Source organism: Pipistrellus hanaki (assembly GCF_964339955.1).
Source record: "Pipistrellus hanaki genome assembly, chromosome: 1".
NCBI classification, from domain to species: Eukaryota; Metazoa; Chordata; class Mammalia; order Chiroptera; family Vespertilionidae; genus Pipistrellus; species Pipistrellus hanaki.
Window position 1 is genome coordinate 59,964,704 of NC_140503.1, and position 17,695 is coordinate 59,982,398.

The following is a 17,695-nucleotide window of genomic DNA, read 5'->3' on the forward strand; positions in this document are numbered from 1 at the left end:
CCGGCTGGCAACCGCCGGGCCGGGGCGCGGGGCGGGGCCTGCGGCGGGCGTCCGGGAAGAGGGCCCGGAGGGGCGGGGGGCCGGGCAGGAGCCGGAGCTGGGGTGCGGGCGGAGCTGCAGAGGGGTCGCGGTCCGGCGGGGAGCCGGCCCTGACCGCGTCCCACGGGTGGTGGGGGGGCGGGACGGCCGAGCTCGGGGCGGCGGAGCGGAGGCGGAGGAGCGCAGTCAGGGCTGAGGGGGCGGCAGAGCGCGGGCTGAGGTGAGGCCCGGCCAGCGGGAGGGGACAGGAGGTGCTGCGCAGGGACCCGGCACGTTATCCAAATGCGAGGCTGTTGCATGTAGTCCAGTTCCTCTGAACTTCCTTTTTATTTGGGGGTCGGCCCGGAGCTTTCCCACTGCGCCCCCTCATGGCCTTGCCTAGTTCCTTCAGGTCCAGGGGGTGCCCGAATTCCTCTTGGACGCCTATCAACCCTTGTTGCTGCTGCTTTTATTTCTATTTTTAAAAAAATATATTTTATTGATTTTCCACAGAGAGGAAGGGAGAGAGAGAGTTAGAAACATTGATGAGAGAGAAGCATCAATCAGCTGCCTCCTGCACACCTCTTGCTGGGGATGTGCCAGCAACCCAGGTACATGCCCTTGACCGGAATCGAACCTTGGACCTTTCAGTCAGCAGGCTGACACTCTATCCACTGGGCCAAACCGGTTTTGGCAGTGGCTGCTGCTTTTAATGAGAAATGCCGGCACACAAGTGAAGGTGGCCGGAATTTAGTCAACGATGCAGTATTCTCTGAGGACTCCTGTCGCCTCAGACACACACACACACCTTGAGTCTTTTTAAAAAATATATATTTTATTGACTTTTTACAGAGAGGAAGAGAGAAGGATAGAGAGTTAGAAACATTGATCAGCTGCCTCTTGCACACCCCCCACTGGGGATGTACCCACAACTAAGGTTCATGCCCTTGACCGGAATCGAACCTGGGACCTTTCAGTCCACAGGCGGACGCTCTATCCATTGAGCAAAACCAGTTTCAGCCACACCTTGAGTCTTGGTAAAATATGTTTGTATTCTTTTTTTTTTTTTTTAATATTTTTAAAATTCATTTCAGGGAGAGAGAGAAACATCAATGATGAGACAGAGAGAGAGACATGGATCTGCTGCCTCCTGCACACCCCACACTGGGGATGGAGCCTGCAACCCAGATATGTGCCCCTGGCCGGAATCGAACCAGGACCCTTCAGTCCGCAGGCTGACATTCCATCCATTGAGCCAAACCGGCTAGGGCCATGTTTGTATTCGTAAGGGCAAAGAGAGTGGGAGGAGGGGAAGGAAACCCCTGATCTTTGATGCAACTCCAAGAATGAAATGTTATTTGATTTTTCCATTTTCTTAACAGACATGACCACTTACCACCCCGAGGGACACATTCAACTGCCCAGAGCGGATGCCATTCGTTCTCGTCTCATTGATACCTTCTCTCTCATCGAGCATCTGCAAGGCTTGAGCCAGGCTGTGCCACGGCACACAATCCGAGAGATCCTTGGTCAGCAGCCTGTTTCTTCACAAGGAAAAACTTAAGACTCCCATTCACACCCTCCGAAGCATAGGAAGCTGACAGACCATTTTAAAGTGTAGAAAATTCAGGGGAGATTGATATGGTTGTTAGTTTGGAGGTTACATCAAACTTGGTAAATGAAAGGTTTTAAAAATAAAATTATTTGAATCCAGGTGATAAAACCTATGCCACTAACTTTTAGGCCAGCTAGCACTGACTGTTGTGGAAGTCTTTACCAAAGACATTTAAAATCTAGAGAGTTGTACCTGCTGTCTTTATTCTTGAGCAGTATTGATCATAAGCAACACATTAACTCTTCAAACTAATATTAGTTGCTCTGAGAAGGAGCAGCAAGGCAAGGCCCTTTGGAATCAGTATTCCTGCCCTCAATCCTTCCTGCTCTTCCTTCAAACTTCTCTTTATAATTATCTACTGACCCTTTTTTATTTTCGGCGTAGATCCTTCCCATCAGAAGAAACTTATGTTAGGAGATCAACAACAGCTTGTGCGCTTCTCCATAAAGCCTCGTCATGTAGAACGGATTACACACGGTCGAAGAATGATGAGCAGGCTGGCAGTGCGCTACAGTTGGAGGCCACCTCTCTCTCTGTGGGCTGGATGGGTCCTTCAGTGTATCCTTTCGTACCACTGTTTTTCTTGCCTCACCATCAGCCTTATGACCTTATTTGTCTCTTTCCAAACCCCTTTTTCTTCTCAATCTCACTGGTTCTATTCTTGCCCCTATTATTTCACCTGCATGAATCCAAGAACTCCACTATGTATGTTTCCTTAAGAGAAAACAGGTCGTCTCTTCACAAACTTCGTCATATTCCTCATATTTCTGAATACAATTGTACTGATGGTTGAAATAGGTGAGAATTGACATGGAATGAAAGAGTAAGTGGGTGGAAGTCATTTTTCTTTCTAATATATTTTATTGATTTTGTACAGAGAGGAAGGGAGAGAGATAGAGAGTTAGAAACATCGATGAGAGAGAGTCATCGATCAGTTGCCTCTTGCACACCCCCTACTGGGGATATGCCCGCAACCAAGGTACATGCCCTTGACCGGAATCGAACCCGGGTCCCTTCAGTCCCCAAGCCGACGCTCTATCCATTGAGCTAAACCGGTCCCGGCTGGAAGTCATTTTTCCTTTAAGTTGATTATTTTACATTTGTAATGTCATTTGAATTGTGATAGGCAAACTGCTAAGATCTAGATCCCTTTGGAGGGCTTTTGAGAGTGTAGCAGGTATAAGGTAGTCTCATGTTAGAGGTAGGGTGTAATAGACTCAGCAAGGAACTGGAGATGGGAAGACCAGTTATATTTCTTGTGTCAGTTTAGTCTACATGTGTTTGAATTAACCTTTCCTATTAGAGATATTGGTGCCTATTGTGAGTGATCCAATGTTCACAATTTTATAAGTGTATATAGGAAGATTAAGTATGAATAAGAAAGCTCACAAAGTATATAAAGTTAGGAACAAGTAAGATATTAAAGAGTAAATAACTCTAAAACCAATAATAAATTATATGAGATGTATTAACAATAAAAGAAATCTGGAGAATGAGTGTGCTCATTTGACTATCATCTCAGACAAACTGGTCAGAAAGGATAAAGGACAGTGGAAGCACTCCCTTGTTTCATTCTCACTTGTTTTGGAGAAGTTTCCTACTTTAAAACTGTCTTTTAATGCAATTCGGTAAAAAATATTTACACCACAATAACTGATATTATGGACCACTATCTTTAATAGGAAAGGTTAATTCAAACAAATGTAATGGTCCATAATATTTCCTCTTGGTATGTATTTGCCTTGTGAGGTTAAAGATACAGTCTTAAGCCTTGAAATAAAGTAAATATCAGTAAGTGTACAAGATTTCCTGCATCTGATGAGCAAATAAAAAAACAGTAGCACTAAACCATTTTGTTTGGTAAGATGGCTGAATATGAAACATGATCTGGTTCAGATCCAGGTGCCCGCTCCAAAAAGAAAAAAAAAGAAAAAGAAAAAAAGAAAGAAAAGAAAAATGATCACTGTGCCAGAGAATAGGTAGATTGGCTGAGAGGAAAGTTGTATTTTATTAAGTACACTGATGACCCAGCAGGCAAAATCACACGAGCCCCAGACACCCCCCCCCCCCCCCCCCCGCCCCGCCGTGCTGCATATGCAGCCTCCTGGTCACTGGTCACTGGTCTTTGGTCATTTTGTCATTAGGGCTACTGGGTTTTCATAATATAGACTAGAGGCCAAGTGCATGAAATTTATGCTGTGGTGGGAAGGGGGGTGTTCCTCAGCCCAGCCTGCACCCTCTCCAATCTGGGACCCCTCGAGGGATGTCTGATTGCCCTTTTAGGCCCTGTCCCACTAGGCATTCCTCTCACAATTCAGGACTACTGGCTCCCAACTGCTCGCCTGCCTGCCTTCCTGATTGCCCCTAACTGCTTCTGCCTGCCAGCCTGATCACCCCCTAACCACTCCCCTGCCAGCCTGATTGATGCCTAACTGCTCCCCTGCCAACCTGTTTGCCCCCAACTGCCCTCCCCTGCAGGCCTGGTCCCTCCCAATTACCTTACTCAGCTGGCCATCTTGTGGCAGCCATTGTGTCCACATGGGGGCAGCCATCTTGTGTGTTGGAGTGATGGTCAGTCTGCATATTACTCTTTTATTAGATAGGGTTCTCATGGTAGAAAGGCAGGAGGAATAATTATTTGTGAATAACAGATTTCTTTGAACGGATTAATTAATGTGATAAACATTAAAACTTTGTTTAAGTTTTTAAAAAACAATTTTCCAGAACACAAAGAATGTTATTAAAGATAGAAAAAAAGTAATTAACAATCAGTTTTCTAGATCAAAACTCCATAATCTTTTTTGGTTTTGTAATTTTGTTTCCCAGTAATGCATATATAATCTTTAAAATCTAGCCGAAACCAGTTTGGCTCAATGGATAGAGCGTCAGCTTGGGGACTGAAAGGTCCCGGGTTCGATTCTGGTCAAGGGCATGTACCTTGGTTGCGGGCATATCCCCAGTAGGGGGTGTGCAAGAAGCAGCTAATCGATGACTCTCTCATCGATATTTCTAACTCTATCTCTCTCCCTTCCTCTCTGTACAAAATCAATAAAATATATTTAAAAAAAGAAAGAAAATAATTTTAAAAAAATATCCTTAGGTGTTTTAAAAAATATATATTTATCATCATTGATAGTATTACAAATATCTCCCATTTTACCCCACAAGTTTTTTATTGATTTGTAGAGAGAGAGAAACATTGACTGGCTGCCTCCTGTACAACTCCTACTGGGGATCAAGCCTACAACCCAGGGATGTGCCCTGACCCAGAATTGAACCTGTGACCTTTTGGTGCATAGGATGATGCTCAACCACTGAGCCAGAGCTTCCTTAGGTGTTTTAATCAATTATTTTTATGTGCTATAAAGAAGCAAGTTGAGCCGAAACTGGTTTGGCTCAGTGGTAGAGTGTCGGTCTGCGGACTGAAAGGTCCCAGGTTCAATTCCGGTCAAGGGTATGTACCTGGGTTGCGGGCACATCCCCAGTAGTGGGTGTGCAAGAGGCAGCTGGTCGATGTTTCTCTCTCATCGATGTTTCTCTCTCATCGACGTTTCTAGCTCTCTATCTCTCTCCCTTCCTCTCTGTAAAAAATCAGTAAAATATATTTTAAAAAAAGAAATAAGTTGAAGTAAAAGTAATATTTTAGATTGGTATATTAAATATTGTTTTAAATATTTATATAATTTTAAAAATGTCAACAAATTTATACTTTTGCCACTTTTTAAGTGTTTCATGCTATTTTTAAAGAAAATACATGGTTTGTGTACAAATGAATTTTTAAATAACATTAAGTTTGACTTTGGGATCAAATATATATTGTGTTTTATATAGTTTTTATTTAAAAATAGTTTTATTTCTCTAACAACTTGAATAAGGACTTATCTTGGCTATAGTCAGTTGATGTATTGAGTTCTGAATTTTTTTTCAATTTTTCATTAAAGTATAAGTGTACATATCTTACCATTGCCCCCCTACTCCCATATGCACCCTCACCCCCCCAGTGTTTTGTGTCCATTGGTTATGCTTATATGCATGCATACAAGTCCTTCTGTTAATCTATTTCCTCCACCTCTCCCTAACCTTCCAGCTGTAATGTGACAGTCTGTTTGATGCTTTACTGCCTCTGTATCTTTATTTCATTAGTTTATAAAGTTCTTTATTATCCACAAATGAGTGAGATCATATGGTATTTTTATCTCATTGACTAGCTTATTTCACTTAGCATAATGCTCTTCAGTTCCATCCAAGTTGCTTCAAATGGTAAGAATTCCTTCTTTTTTTTTTTTTTTTTTTTTTTATCACAGCATAGTATTCCATTGTGTAGATGTACCATAGTTTTCTGATCCAGTCATCTGCCGACAGGCAACTAGGCTGTTCTCAAATCTTAGCTATTGTGTGTATGTATATATATATATATATATATATATATATATATATATATATATATACACATATATATTTATTGATTTTTTACAGAGAGGAGGAGAGAGAGATAGAGAACTAGAAACGTCGATGAGAGAGAAACACCGACTAGCTGCCTCTTGCACACCCCCTATCGGGGATGTGCCCGCAACCAACGTACATGCTCCTGACCGGAATCGAACCCGGGACCTTTCAGTCCGCAGACCGATACTCTACCACTGAGCCAAACCGGATTTGGCAAATCTTAGCTATTGTAAATTGTGCTGCTATGAACGTAGGGGCGCAAATATATTTTCTGATTAGTGTTTCTAGTTTCTTAGGATATATTACTAGGAGTGGGATTACTGGGTCAAATGGGAGTTCCATTTTTAGTTTTTTGAAGAAACTCCATACTGTTCTCCACAGTGGCTGCACTAGTCTGCATTTCCACCAGCAGTGCAGGAGGGTTCCTTTTTCTCTGCATCCTTTCCAACACTTGTCAACACTTCGTTGATTTGTTGATGATAGTCATTGGGATGGCAAGGGAGCAGTTAGGCATCGATCAGGATGGCAGGGAGTGTTTAGGGGGTATCAGGCTGGCAGGCAGAAGCAGTTAGGGGTTGATCAGGCAGGCAAGCAGGTGAGCGATTTGGAGCCAGCAACCGCAGGATTGTGAAAGGGATCCCAGATTGGAAAGGGTGCAGGCTGTGCTGACACACACACACACACACACACACACACACACACACGCACGAATTTCGTGCATCAGGCCTCTAGTTTAATTATAATGTGTCTTGGCATTGGTCTTTTGGGGTTCATTTTGCTTGGGACTCTGTGAGCTTCTTGGATTTGTGTGGGGTTTTTCTTCCCTATATCAGGGAAGTTTTCTATCAGAATTTCTTCAAACAGGTTTCCTATTCCATGCTCAGTTTCCTCTCCTTCTGGAACTCTCTATTATGAGGATGTTGTTTTGTTTCATGTCCCAAAGTTCCCTTAGGCTCTCCTCCTGCTGTTAAATTTTTCTTTCTAGATGCTGCGCTACTTGGGTATTTTTCCCCCAACTTGTCTTCTAGCTAACTGTTGCAGTCCTCTACTTCTTTTTTTTTTTTTTTTTTAAATATATTTTATTGATTTTTGTACAGAGAGGAAGAGAGAGGGATAGAGAGTTAGAAACATCAATGAGAGAGAGTCATTGATCAGCTGCCTCTTGCACACCCCCTACTGGGGATATGCCCGCAACCAAGGTACATGCCCTTGACCAGAATCGAATCCGGGGCCCTTCAGTCCCCAAGCCGACGCTCTATCCATTGAGCCAAACCGGTTCCGGCAGTCCTCTACTTCTTTTAGTCTACTTTTGAGGCTTTCTATTGAGTTCTTTACAGCAGTGATGTCATTTTTCATTTCTTCTTGGTTCTTCTTCATTTCCTCTTGGTTCTTACTCATATTGTTGAATTTGTATTCCATTCTTTTCAGCCACCTTATGACCATTTATCTGAATTCTTTCTCTGACAGGTTGCTTACCTCCATTTCATTTACTTTCTTTTCTGGTGACGCCTGCTTTTCTTTCTTCTACGGGCTGTTTCTTTGTCTCCCCATGGTCTCTCTTCTCTGGATGTCTGCTTATGTAGTTCTTTCTCTCCTTATCCTAGGCAAAATCTGACTTTTCTGTGGTGGAGAGTAGAGCTCCTCTGAATCCGCGTGTTTGTGCCCATTGGGGACCAGTGTTTTGGGGTTCGCAGCTGTTTGGTGGGTGCTGCAGTTGTAGATTTTCAGGTTTCCAATAACATCCATTTCCCCCTTCAAGATGGTGCTGAGTTGGCGTGTTTTTCCCCCCCCCTAGAAATAATGTCTTAATTCACTTTATACTTCATATTTCATGGTAAATCACTTTATACTTCATATTTCATGGTAAAAGTGTGGCCTGTAACATTTTTTCTTCAAGCAGCTCCGTGACCAAGGTCTGCAGCCCTAGGCTGTCTCTTCCTATTGTTTCCTGAGTTTTGAATTTTTAATTCTTTGTTATAGTTCTTGAATATCCATCTATCTATCTATCTATCTATCTATTTATTTAGGTATCTATTATATATTTATCAATCTATCTTTTTTTTTAAAATCATCACCCAAGGATATTTGTTTCCATTGAGTTTTAGAGAGAGTGGAAGGGAGGGAGGAGAGGGAAAAAGGGAAGGAGGGAGGGAAAAAGAGAGAGAGAGAGAGAGAGAGAGAGAGAGAGAGAGAGAGAGAGAGAGAAATTGATGTGAGAGAGTCACATTGACTGATTGCCTTCCTCCCTCAATAGGGCTAAGGTTTGAACCTGCAACTGAGGTACATGCCCTTTGTTGGGAATTGAATCCATGACCCTTTGGTCCTTGGGCCGACTCTCCAACCACTGAGCCAAACTAGTCAGGGCTATATAGTTTTTAATTTAATTATTATACTTTAATTTTTAAAAATTGATTTCAGAGGAAGGGAGAGGGAGAGAGAGATAGAAACATCAGTGATGAAAGAGAATCATTAATTAGCTGTCTCCTGTGCATCCCACACTGGGGATCAAGCCTGCAACCCAGGCAATTTCCCTGACCGGGAATTGAACCATGACCTCCTGGTTCATGAAATATGAAGTGTAAACTACATTGGCCAGGCTGTTTTTTGTTTTATTTTTGTTTTTTCAATAGAGCTATAATTGACATATAACATTAGTTTCAGGCTTACAACATTATGTATTATATGTTAGATACATGTGATATATGTTAAAATGTAAATGGAAATGTGATAGGGCATAAAAAAATAGGAAAAAATCAACTTTCATAATGATATTGTTTATTTTTAAAATTTTTGTATTTTGTTTCTGAATGATAAGAGAAAAGAAAGAAGATTTGATCCATTTTCTTTGATAGTAACACATTGGCAAGGATGAATAGCCCTATTTCCAACAAAATATGGATATAATTAGCCATAATATTACTAAAAGCAATAACAATTTAAAACTGGGTGTCACAATTTACACAGCATTGTATTCTTCAGGATGATTGAGTATGGTTTTCTGATCTCCATTAACTGCCAAGCATATCAGTCATAGTGCATTTGCAGGTTCTCATAGTATTCTGTTTCTAAAGGAAACATACTACATTTTTTAGCTTTTAAGCCTATTTTAACCTCAATGTGTTTTTTTAATAGCATGATATACATTCACTAAATGTATAAAAAGAGATGAAGAAGGTTGAAAGATTAAAGCAATGAGTTAAGGAAAAGCAGTTAGCAAATAATAGGATTCTAGAAAGAAAGTAAAGGATTCTATTTGCTTTGCAGAACGAAATAAATTTTATAGAAGAAAGGGGAAGTTTTAAAAGCTAGCAAATAACCCTGGTTAGGTAGCTCAGTTAGTTAGATTAGCATCCTGTTACATCAAGGTTGTAGTCTCAATTCCTGCTTAGGCACCTAGAAGAGTTGACCAATGAATACATGAATGAGTGGAACTACAAAATCAATGTTTTTCTTTCTCCTTCCCCACCGCCTTTTTCTCTTAAAAAAACCCACACAAACAAACAAAAAACCCCCACCAAAACAAACAAACAAATAACTAACAAAGAACCAAGCAATTTCTTGTTCTGATTCAATATGCCCCATGAATTTGGCTTCTTGTTTCTATATCCCTTATAAAGCACTTAATATATATCATGGCCCTACATTTTCATTCTATTCTCAAGGCTCATTGCTTCTTTGTGAAATTTAAGATGGGAAAGGGCTTAGCAGTACAGCAGATAGGGTTGGTGGTAGTTAAGAGATGAATTTGTGTTATCCCACAGTGGGAAGGCAGTGACTAATAGGCAGCTATTAGGCATATCCATACCAGCAGGAGAGATGAGTCATAGCTATTTTTCATGTTTGATTCTGTCCACCCCTGTATTTTACAGGTTGGAACAACCACAGTGTTTAAAGAAACTAAAAAGTGTAATAGCAGTGGGCACAACTGTGGCTTATAACAGGTTGTGATCATTCTCTATCATTCAGCTTCCCACTTCCCTAACCTTTATTCATCCTTTACTTTATTCTCACAGAATTGCTTGAATCCTCAAATATCAAACTGTGGCCACTGAAGTTGACTGTGGAGGTGGTAGCTTGGTTCATCTTACTTGTTTTCATCTTGGAGATCCTTCTTATGTGGCTATCCAGCTTTTCCCTCTTCTGGAAGAATTCCTGGAATGTCTTTGATTTTTTTATTACCATGTTGGTAAGGATAGATACCCTGAGAATTGTGCCTAAGTGAATCAAAATGACAAGAAAAATTAAGATAATTATATCACAGGAAGAAACAAATAGAAATGTATCTAACTTTCTCCCCCCCACCTCTTTTAAAACTAAAATTAATTCATTGTAGGAATTGGTATTAGGAGCAAGGCAGAATCTAACCCCAACAATAATGTCTACCAGTTACCAAGCACTTAATAAAGTGCCAAGCACTGTTCACATATATTTTCTCATTTAAACTCCACAAAAACCCAATGAGATAGGCACTGTTAATCCCCTTTTTATTTATTTTTAATTTTTTTGTTAATCCTCACTTGAGGATTAACTTTTCCATTAATTTTTAGGGAGAATGGAAGAGAGAGGGAAAGGCAGAGAGAAACATTGATGTGAGAGAAACACATCGATTGGTTGCCTCCTGCACGAGCCCTGACCATGGCCCAGGCTGGGGAGGAGCCTGCAACCAAGATATGTGCCCTTGACCTAAATCATCTGCAGGTTGACGCTCTATCCACTGAGCCAAACTGGCTAGGGGCTATCCCTGTTTTATGTCTGAGCAAATTGAAGTATAAAGTTTAAGTAATTTAGTATAGAAGGACCAAATAGGAAACAACCACCAGAGACTGTTATTCAAGGGATAATGCCCAAGGAACTATGAAAAAGACCAGAATACGAAGGAACAACTGTGTGTGTGTGTGTGTGTGTGTGCGCGCGCACGCGCGAGTGCTTTTGGGTATATTTTACTCATAATCTGTGTGTTTCCCACAGTCCCTGATTCCTGAGATTGTGCTGCTGACAGGGGTAGCAAGCCAGTCTGTATGGCTCCAGTTGCTGAGGATTTGCCGGGTTCTAAGGTCTCTCAAACTCTTTACACGATTCCGTCAAATTCGAGTCATTATTTTGGCCCTGGTCAGGGCCCTTAAGGTGATTTGACTGTAGCAGCAAAGCCAGGTGGGCAAGGTGGACAAACATGGGGGTTACGTGATACAAGTCTGTGGGACAAAGAAGGCAATGAAAGACCCTGAGATATGTTATTGGATGAGAAAGGGCTGTGGTCAAGCTGCTGTGGACTGATGACTGGGCTCAAGGCGAAGTGAGGGTTTGTTGGGGGGTTGCCAGGGTGGACTTGACTGGGCTATAGGTGGAAATCAGCCTTGTCTGGGCCAGCACTAACTTAAGTCATGGCCTCTAGAGCATGACGTTCCTTCTGTTGCTGCTGATCATCTTCTTCTACATTTTTGCTGTGGCCGGTGTCTACTTCTTCGAGGATTATACCCGTTCAACTCGCCAGGACCTGGATTACCAAGTATTCTTCTCGTAGGCAGGACTGGGAGAAGCCTGGGTAGGGGGAGAGAATTTGAGCAAGAAACCGGGAAGCTAGTCTAAAGTATAAGTAATATAAAAAGTTTAGACTATTGTAAAAAAAAAATTGGAATAGAACACAGTAAGGAGAGGCAAAGACAAAGTAAAGGAACAGTTAGTGGTATTCACTCTGATTTTGAGGATAAGGCAGCTACCTGATATGCTGTGGGTTTTGCAAATCCATATGCACCTTCATCAACCATCTTTAAATGGCAGTATATTCCAGTTCTGGTTTCTATGCCTCAATTACCTCTTTTGAAAAATGAGAATAAGAGTGTAGGGGTAAATTAGGTAATGCATTTAAGCACTTAGAATGCATTTAGGAATACTTACACACATTGTAATAATAAACGTCACTCTCACTAGTTTTAGGTGTGTGGATTACACATGCACACACCTGTACTCATTCAAAAGTAAAATCCTGATAAGATCTTTGCCTAGAAATTTTGTATTGATTTAATAGAAAATCAATTCGGATTTAGAGTTGATAATATTTATGAATTGGAATCCAATCTTGTCAGCACCTCTCAGGTCTCTCTCAGAAGTTTTGTAAGAGTACAAGTTAGGAAAGTCCTGTTTATCCTATTCAGGCTTTGATGTTTCCAACAAATTGTATATGGAGGACTAAGAAGGAAAGAAGGAAATTTTAAATATGTTCCTGAGAGTTTTTGTGATATAGTCATTATCATTTATTATTTGGGATCATATATTTATGTCACAAACCCATTTATTTAGTTGGCTATCATTCCATCCCAACAAACTAAATAGGAATGATGTTTGCTAAATTTGTAAGTGCTCTTCTGTTAGGTGAACTAAGTAGGACAGTGGAGAATGAGCTTACAAAAAAATGATACATAATTGGTAGTTCGTTAAATTTTTATAAATTCAGTAAGTATCTATTTGTTTTTAAATATATATATTTTGCTTTTAGAGAGGAAGGGAGAAGGAGAGAGAGATAGAAAGAGATGATGAGAGAGAATGATTAATTGGCTGTTTCCTTCACGCCCTCTACTGGGGATGGAGCCCGCAACCCGGACATATACCCTTGACAGGATTCAAACCTGGGACCGTTCAGTCCACAAACCAACGCTCTATCCACTGAGCCAAACTGGCTAACGCAGTACCTATTTATTGAGTACATACTATGTCTCAGGTACTAATGAAATAGTATTTGAAATTTATAAATTATTCACGATAAAGGAAAACCTAATAAAACAATATCAAACTGAAGAATGATTAGCTAAAAAAATTGAGCACAGTAGAAAAGAAGCCAGAGTCAGAGCAAATAAAAAATGCTCTTAGGTTGCTTTACTAGGAAGAGTGAGAATGAAGGGGAAAAGTGAGAATGAAACTGTCTGAGAGGTTTAGATTTCTGTTTTATCTATACACACACCTTTTTCTTTAGGGATCTGTTGAATTCCTTAGTGACAGTGTTCATTCTCTTCACCCTGGATCATTGGTATGCACTGCTTCAGGACACATGGAAGGTGCCTGAGGTCAGCCGAACCTTCAGCAGCATCTATGTCATCCTTTCGTTGTTACTTGGTTCCATTATCTTTCGAAATATCATAGTAGCAATGATGGGTAAGCATAGAAGAGGTAAGACTTGATGGGAGGGGTGGTTGGGAAGAAATTAGAGTGAAAGCTAATATTGGTGGATTATGGAGCGAGAGAACCTGATATTGCAGGAAGACTTGGGGCCTATATGAATATTTCACTTGGTTTCTCCCCTCCTAAGTCCTCTTCCAAGGCCTAGTCACATTCTCAACTCCGAATGGCCTTTTGGGTCAGTTACTAACTTTCAGACTATCAGGAACGAGCTGAATGAAGAGATGACACATCTGGAAGTTCAGCACAAAGCCGGCATATTCAAGCGGCAGATTATCCAAAGGTCTGCCTCTTCATTTTCAAACCCAACTTCAGTTCTCAAAGGTTTTCTGATCTCATTCCCTGTTTTTACTCTTTGGCCTTGATTCCATCTTCCCCTTGGGGCAGAAGATTTGCCCAAGGGTTAGAATGCCCCACCTCTAGAATATTGCCTGATTCTTTATCTACTGTTGGGGACACCCTTAGTCTTTTTCACCCCTTTATCACAATTTGTTCTCTCCCCTTACTTTTCTTTATTTTATTATATGAATTATTTTTTTCTTCATTAAATTTCTGCTTCAGTATAATTCTCTTCACTCTTCTGTTTTTTGTTTTGCAGGAGACAAAACCTGTCCCCTGATGCACAGAGGTCAAGCAATGAAAAAATGAAAATCAGGTTAGGAGCATACACGAACTGGGATGGACACACATGAAGGAGGAGAGGGTAGAAAACCAGAGATGAAAATTGGCTTTGAGAAGGCATTCATTCATTCAATAACTTGATCGTATGCTCATGTCCTAACCCCCAGAACCTGGGAACACAGCCTTATTAGGGAAAAGGGTCTTTGCAGATGTAATTAAATTAAGGATCTTGAGATGGAATTACCCAGGTAGATCCTAAATCCGGTGATAAGGGTCCTTATCAGATACAGAAGAGGAGAAGACATGCAGAAGACATAGAGAATAGGAGACGGAGATGTGAAGACAGAGGTAGAGAATGGAGTGATGCATCTACAAGTCAATAGAAGCCAGTGAATGCTAGGCAACGAAATGCCAAAGCTAGAAGCAAGGAAACCTCTCCCCTAGAACTTCCAGAGGGAGTCAGTTTGGCTCAGTGGGTAAAGTGTTGGCCCTCAGACTGAAGCATCCAGGGTTTGATTCTGATCAAGGGCACATACTTTGGTTACAGTCTCCATCACTGGGCCCTGTTGGGGCACATGTGGGAGGCAACCAATCAATGTATTTTGCTCACATACAATAGATATTTCTCTCTCTCTTCCCCTCCCTTTCACTCTCTCTAAAAAAGTCAATGGAAAAAAATATCCTCGGGTGAGGATTAAAAAAAAAAAAAAAAGAGACAATAATGCTGCTCTCATGTAGCTTACATAGTAGTTAGGGGAAAGATACAATAAATAATGAACATATTAAATAAGTATATAATATGTTAAAATATAATAAACATAAAAAGTAGGACAGGTTAAGGGGGATTGGAATACAGGGTGGGGATTGCAGATCTGTTGTAATCGTAAACAAGGTAGTTGTTGGTATGGCCACACTGAAAAGGTAACATTTGAGCAAAGACTTGGATTAGGTGAGGGGTTTACTATGTGTATATCTGTGGATGAGTGTTCCAGGAAGAGGGAACAGATGGCACAAAGGTCCATGCCTGATGTGTTTGAGAAAGAGCAAAGAAGCCATTATGACTGCAGCAAAGTGAACAGGGGAAGAGTGACAGGAGATAGTGGGGACCCTATTCTGTAAGGCTGTGCAGGGATTTAGGCTTTGACTCTGAGTGAAATGGGGAACATAGCAGAGCAGTGACATGAAATTACTTACATTTAAGAAGGGTCACCCCGGTTGCTATGTTGATAGGCTGTAGAAGAATGAGGGAAGGAACAGAGAGAGAAATTAGGAGGCTATACTGCTCTCCAAGCAAGAGGTGATAACGAGTCAGACCGGAGTGGTACCAGTGGTGCCAGTGAAAAAAAGATGTATTCTGAAGGTAGAATCAACAGAACTTCATGATGGACTGGATGTGGTATATAAGAGAAGAGTTCAAAGTTTTGGCTTGAGCAACTGATGGGATGAATTAGCTGAGATGGGGAAGGCTATTGGTGGAAAAGCTGTGATGGACAAAGAGTTCAGTTTTGGTTAAATTCAAGATGTTTATTATACATTCAAGTGATGATATGTGAGTTAAGGTTGCATATACTAGACTTAATTGAGAAATGAGGTCTGGAATAGAGGTTCAAATTTGCATTTATTAAGCATTTAAACTCAGATGAGATCACCAAAGAGTGACGATAGATGGAGAAGATAAAGGACCAAGAGCTGAGTCCTGAAGCCCTCTACTATTAAGCGATAGAATAATGGTGGCAAAGGCTATAGTTGTGGTGTTATAGGCTTAGGGTTATGGAATGGGGAGCTAAAGCTTGGCAAATAAGGTTGTGTGTAGAATGTGAGAGCCTGAGTAAAATTGAGCACAGGAGCTATGTGGTGAGGGGCACTAATAAAGATATAGCACATGCAATATTTGAGGTTGGAAGTGCTTAAGCTCAGATTTGGGGCTTGCATATACAATGTTTGTATATGCAATGAGCAGTTTGGCCCTCATAGCCTTAAGTCTCAGTGTTAAGAGATGGCTAGGGGCAGTACCAGAATAATGAAAGATCTAACCATACCTCATAAATATGTTTCAGGCAATAAATTTTTTTCATTCACTTATAGAACTACCAGTCAACAAACAGGATCTTTGGGCTTATCAGAAGAAAGTATTAAAGAAGAGTCTGGAAGCAGTTTCTCTGATGAAGATTTAAGAGCATCTGAGTCAAAAAAAGAGTTCTCGTCAAAAAAAGAAGAGTCCCCCTTTTTCTCCTCTTCATCCTCCTCATCTGCTTCCTTCCAACATTCACCTTCCCTCTTTTCCCCTTCTTCTGAATCCAGAAATTATGAGACTATTGGTAAGCAGAGGGTTCTTCCATTTGAGTTCAGACTCCTTTAGGAGATATCCCATTCTTAACAAGAGCTCTCCCACTATGTCTACTTCCCAATTTTCTCTACCAGTCTGATTTTACTTTTTGTGTGCTTCATTTTCCCTGTACTTCTGCTTCATGTTGGATAGTGTGGCTGTGGCTGTCTTTGCTTATTGTAAAAAGTGGTCTCTTGGTAATGCACCCGTTACCCTCTTCTCTGCTTCCTGTTACCACTTTTATCCCTTCTTTCTCCCCAACATACCATAGGATTTATCGGTTCTTTTGCAACTTCCACAAATCTATTTGTTTTTGAGAAGAATTTCTCCATCTAGGTGAATTGGACTGGGAGACCCATGTGCACCAGAATCTGCCTGGGCTGATGGACATGGATCAGGATGAATGCACTGTTTGGCCTAGAGATTCACTCTTCCGGTATTTTGAGTTGCTAGAAAAGCTTCAGTATAACCTAGAGGAGCGTAAGCGGTTGCAAGAGTTTGCAGGTATGGAATTGGGGCACTCATAGGGACCAGGAGTTAAGTACAATTGGAGTAGCTTTTATAACTGAGTTGTCCTCAGCCTTGCCTTCTCACTTGTTCTCTGAGGAGAACAGGATGAAAGAGATAAGATAGCAAGGCAGGGAGATCTGGGGGAGATAATAGATCAACCGAAGGACTTATATACATGCATATAAGTACAACCAATGGACACAAAACTCTGGGGAGGGAGGGCATGTATGGGAGGGGGTATATGTACATTAGAGGGCAATGGTATATGTACAAAGATAATAATTTAATTAAAAAAATTTTAAAAAAAGATAGCAAGGCAGCTTCTTTAACTTATCTATGGTAAAGAGTAGAGGTGCATATGGCTGAATTTTTTTTTCAATTTATAGTTGATAAGCAACACATGGCTTAATTAAAAGTAAACATTAGTAAAAATTTGTGTGGGAACCGAGAAAAGCAGAGACTCAAACATTTGTATGTTCTGAATATTCCCAGCTCTCCATCCTCACAGTTTGTTTCTTTACAGTGCAAGCACTGATGAACTTTGAAGACAAGTAAAGCCAGTGATGGATGGCTTCGATATCTTTGGCACCAGATATTAAAGGGAAAAGTTTGAAATTGAGAATTCAAAGTATAAATGTTTAATAAATATTGCTGGTAATTGCTTAATGGCCTATCTCTGAAATTTAGGGGATATTGAAAGGTATAAGATTAGGTGAAAAAGTTGGTTTACATGCCAGTGGGACCTAGGCCTTTGGCTTTCTACCCATTGCACAGCTGCTCAGGTTGACTCTTTCCTTGACTTGATAAATTTGGTTCCCACCTTTCCTGCAAACTGCTTCCTGATAGAGTCCTAATTTCACTGTCTCCTTCCTGTTGAGCACAGGAGATTCCAGGGTAAATAATTGAGAACTATTGCTTCCATTGCCTACTCTAGGAACATTGCTTCTACCCTGTACAGTTAATTTTTAAAAAAATATATTTTATTGATT

General features: G+C 40.8%; 1 protein-coding gene across 4 annotated transcripts; it reads left to right on the top strand.

The window, feature by feature from the left end:
• Positions 1–66: 66 nt before the first annotated feature.
• CATSPER2 (cation channel sperm associated 2) lies at positions 67–17,370 on the top strand. Of its 4 annotated transcripts, XM_084903533.1 has the most exons (13): positions 67–259; positions 1,401–1,547; positions 2,018–2,191; positions 2,363–2,431; positions 10,093–10,265; positions 11,048–11,203; positions 11,472–11,596; positions 13,047–13,225; positions 13,433–13,532; positions 13,848–13,904; positions 15,956–16,188; positions 16,533–16,700; positions 17,230–17,370. In XM_084903533.1, the coding sequence occupies exons 2-13, from the start codon at positions 1,403–1,405 to the stop codon at positions 17,259–17,261; spliced, it is 1,611 nt and encodes a 536-aa protein (XP_084759659.1). In that variant the 5' UTR covers positions 67–259; positions 1,401–1,402; the 3' UTR covers positions 17,262–17,370. The 4 variants fall into 4 exon arrangements, with proteins under 4 accessions (XP_084759659.1, XP_084759657.1, XP_084759656.1 ...); XM_084903531.1 differs by lacking the exon at positions 11,472–11,596 and having other exon boundaries at positions 11,048–11,133; positions 13,047–13,240; XM_084903530.1 differs by lacking the exon at positions 11,048–11,203 and having other exon boundaries at positions 13,047–13,240.
• Positions 17,371–17,695: the final 325 nt, after the last annotated feature.

What these genes read in the sequence shown, in the direction of transcription:
- CATSPER2 (XM_084903533.1), top strand. Translation starts at nt 1,403, where the DNA reads ATGACCACTTACCACCCCGAGGGACACATTCAACTGCCCAGAGCGGAT. An exon ending in AAGCGGCAGATTATCCAAAG is followed by an intron (nt 13,533 to 13,847) that starts GTCTGCCTCTTC and finishes TTTGTTTTGCAG; the next exon opens with GAGACAAAACCTGTCCCCTG. An exon ending in CAGAAATTATGAGACTATTG is followed by an intron (nt 16,189 to 16,532) that starts GTAAGCAGAGGG and finishes TTCTCCATCTAG; the next exon opens with GTGAATTGGACTGGGAGACC.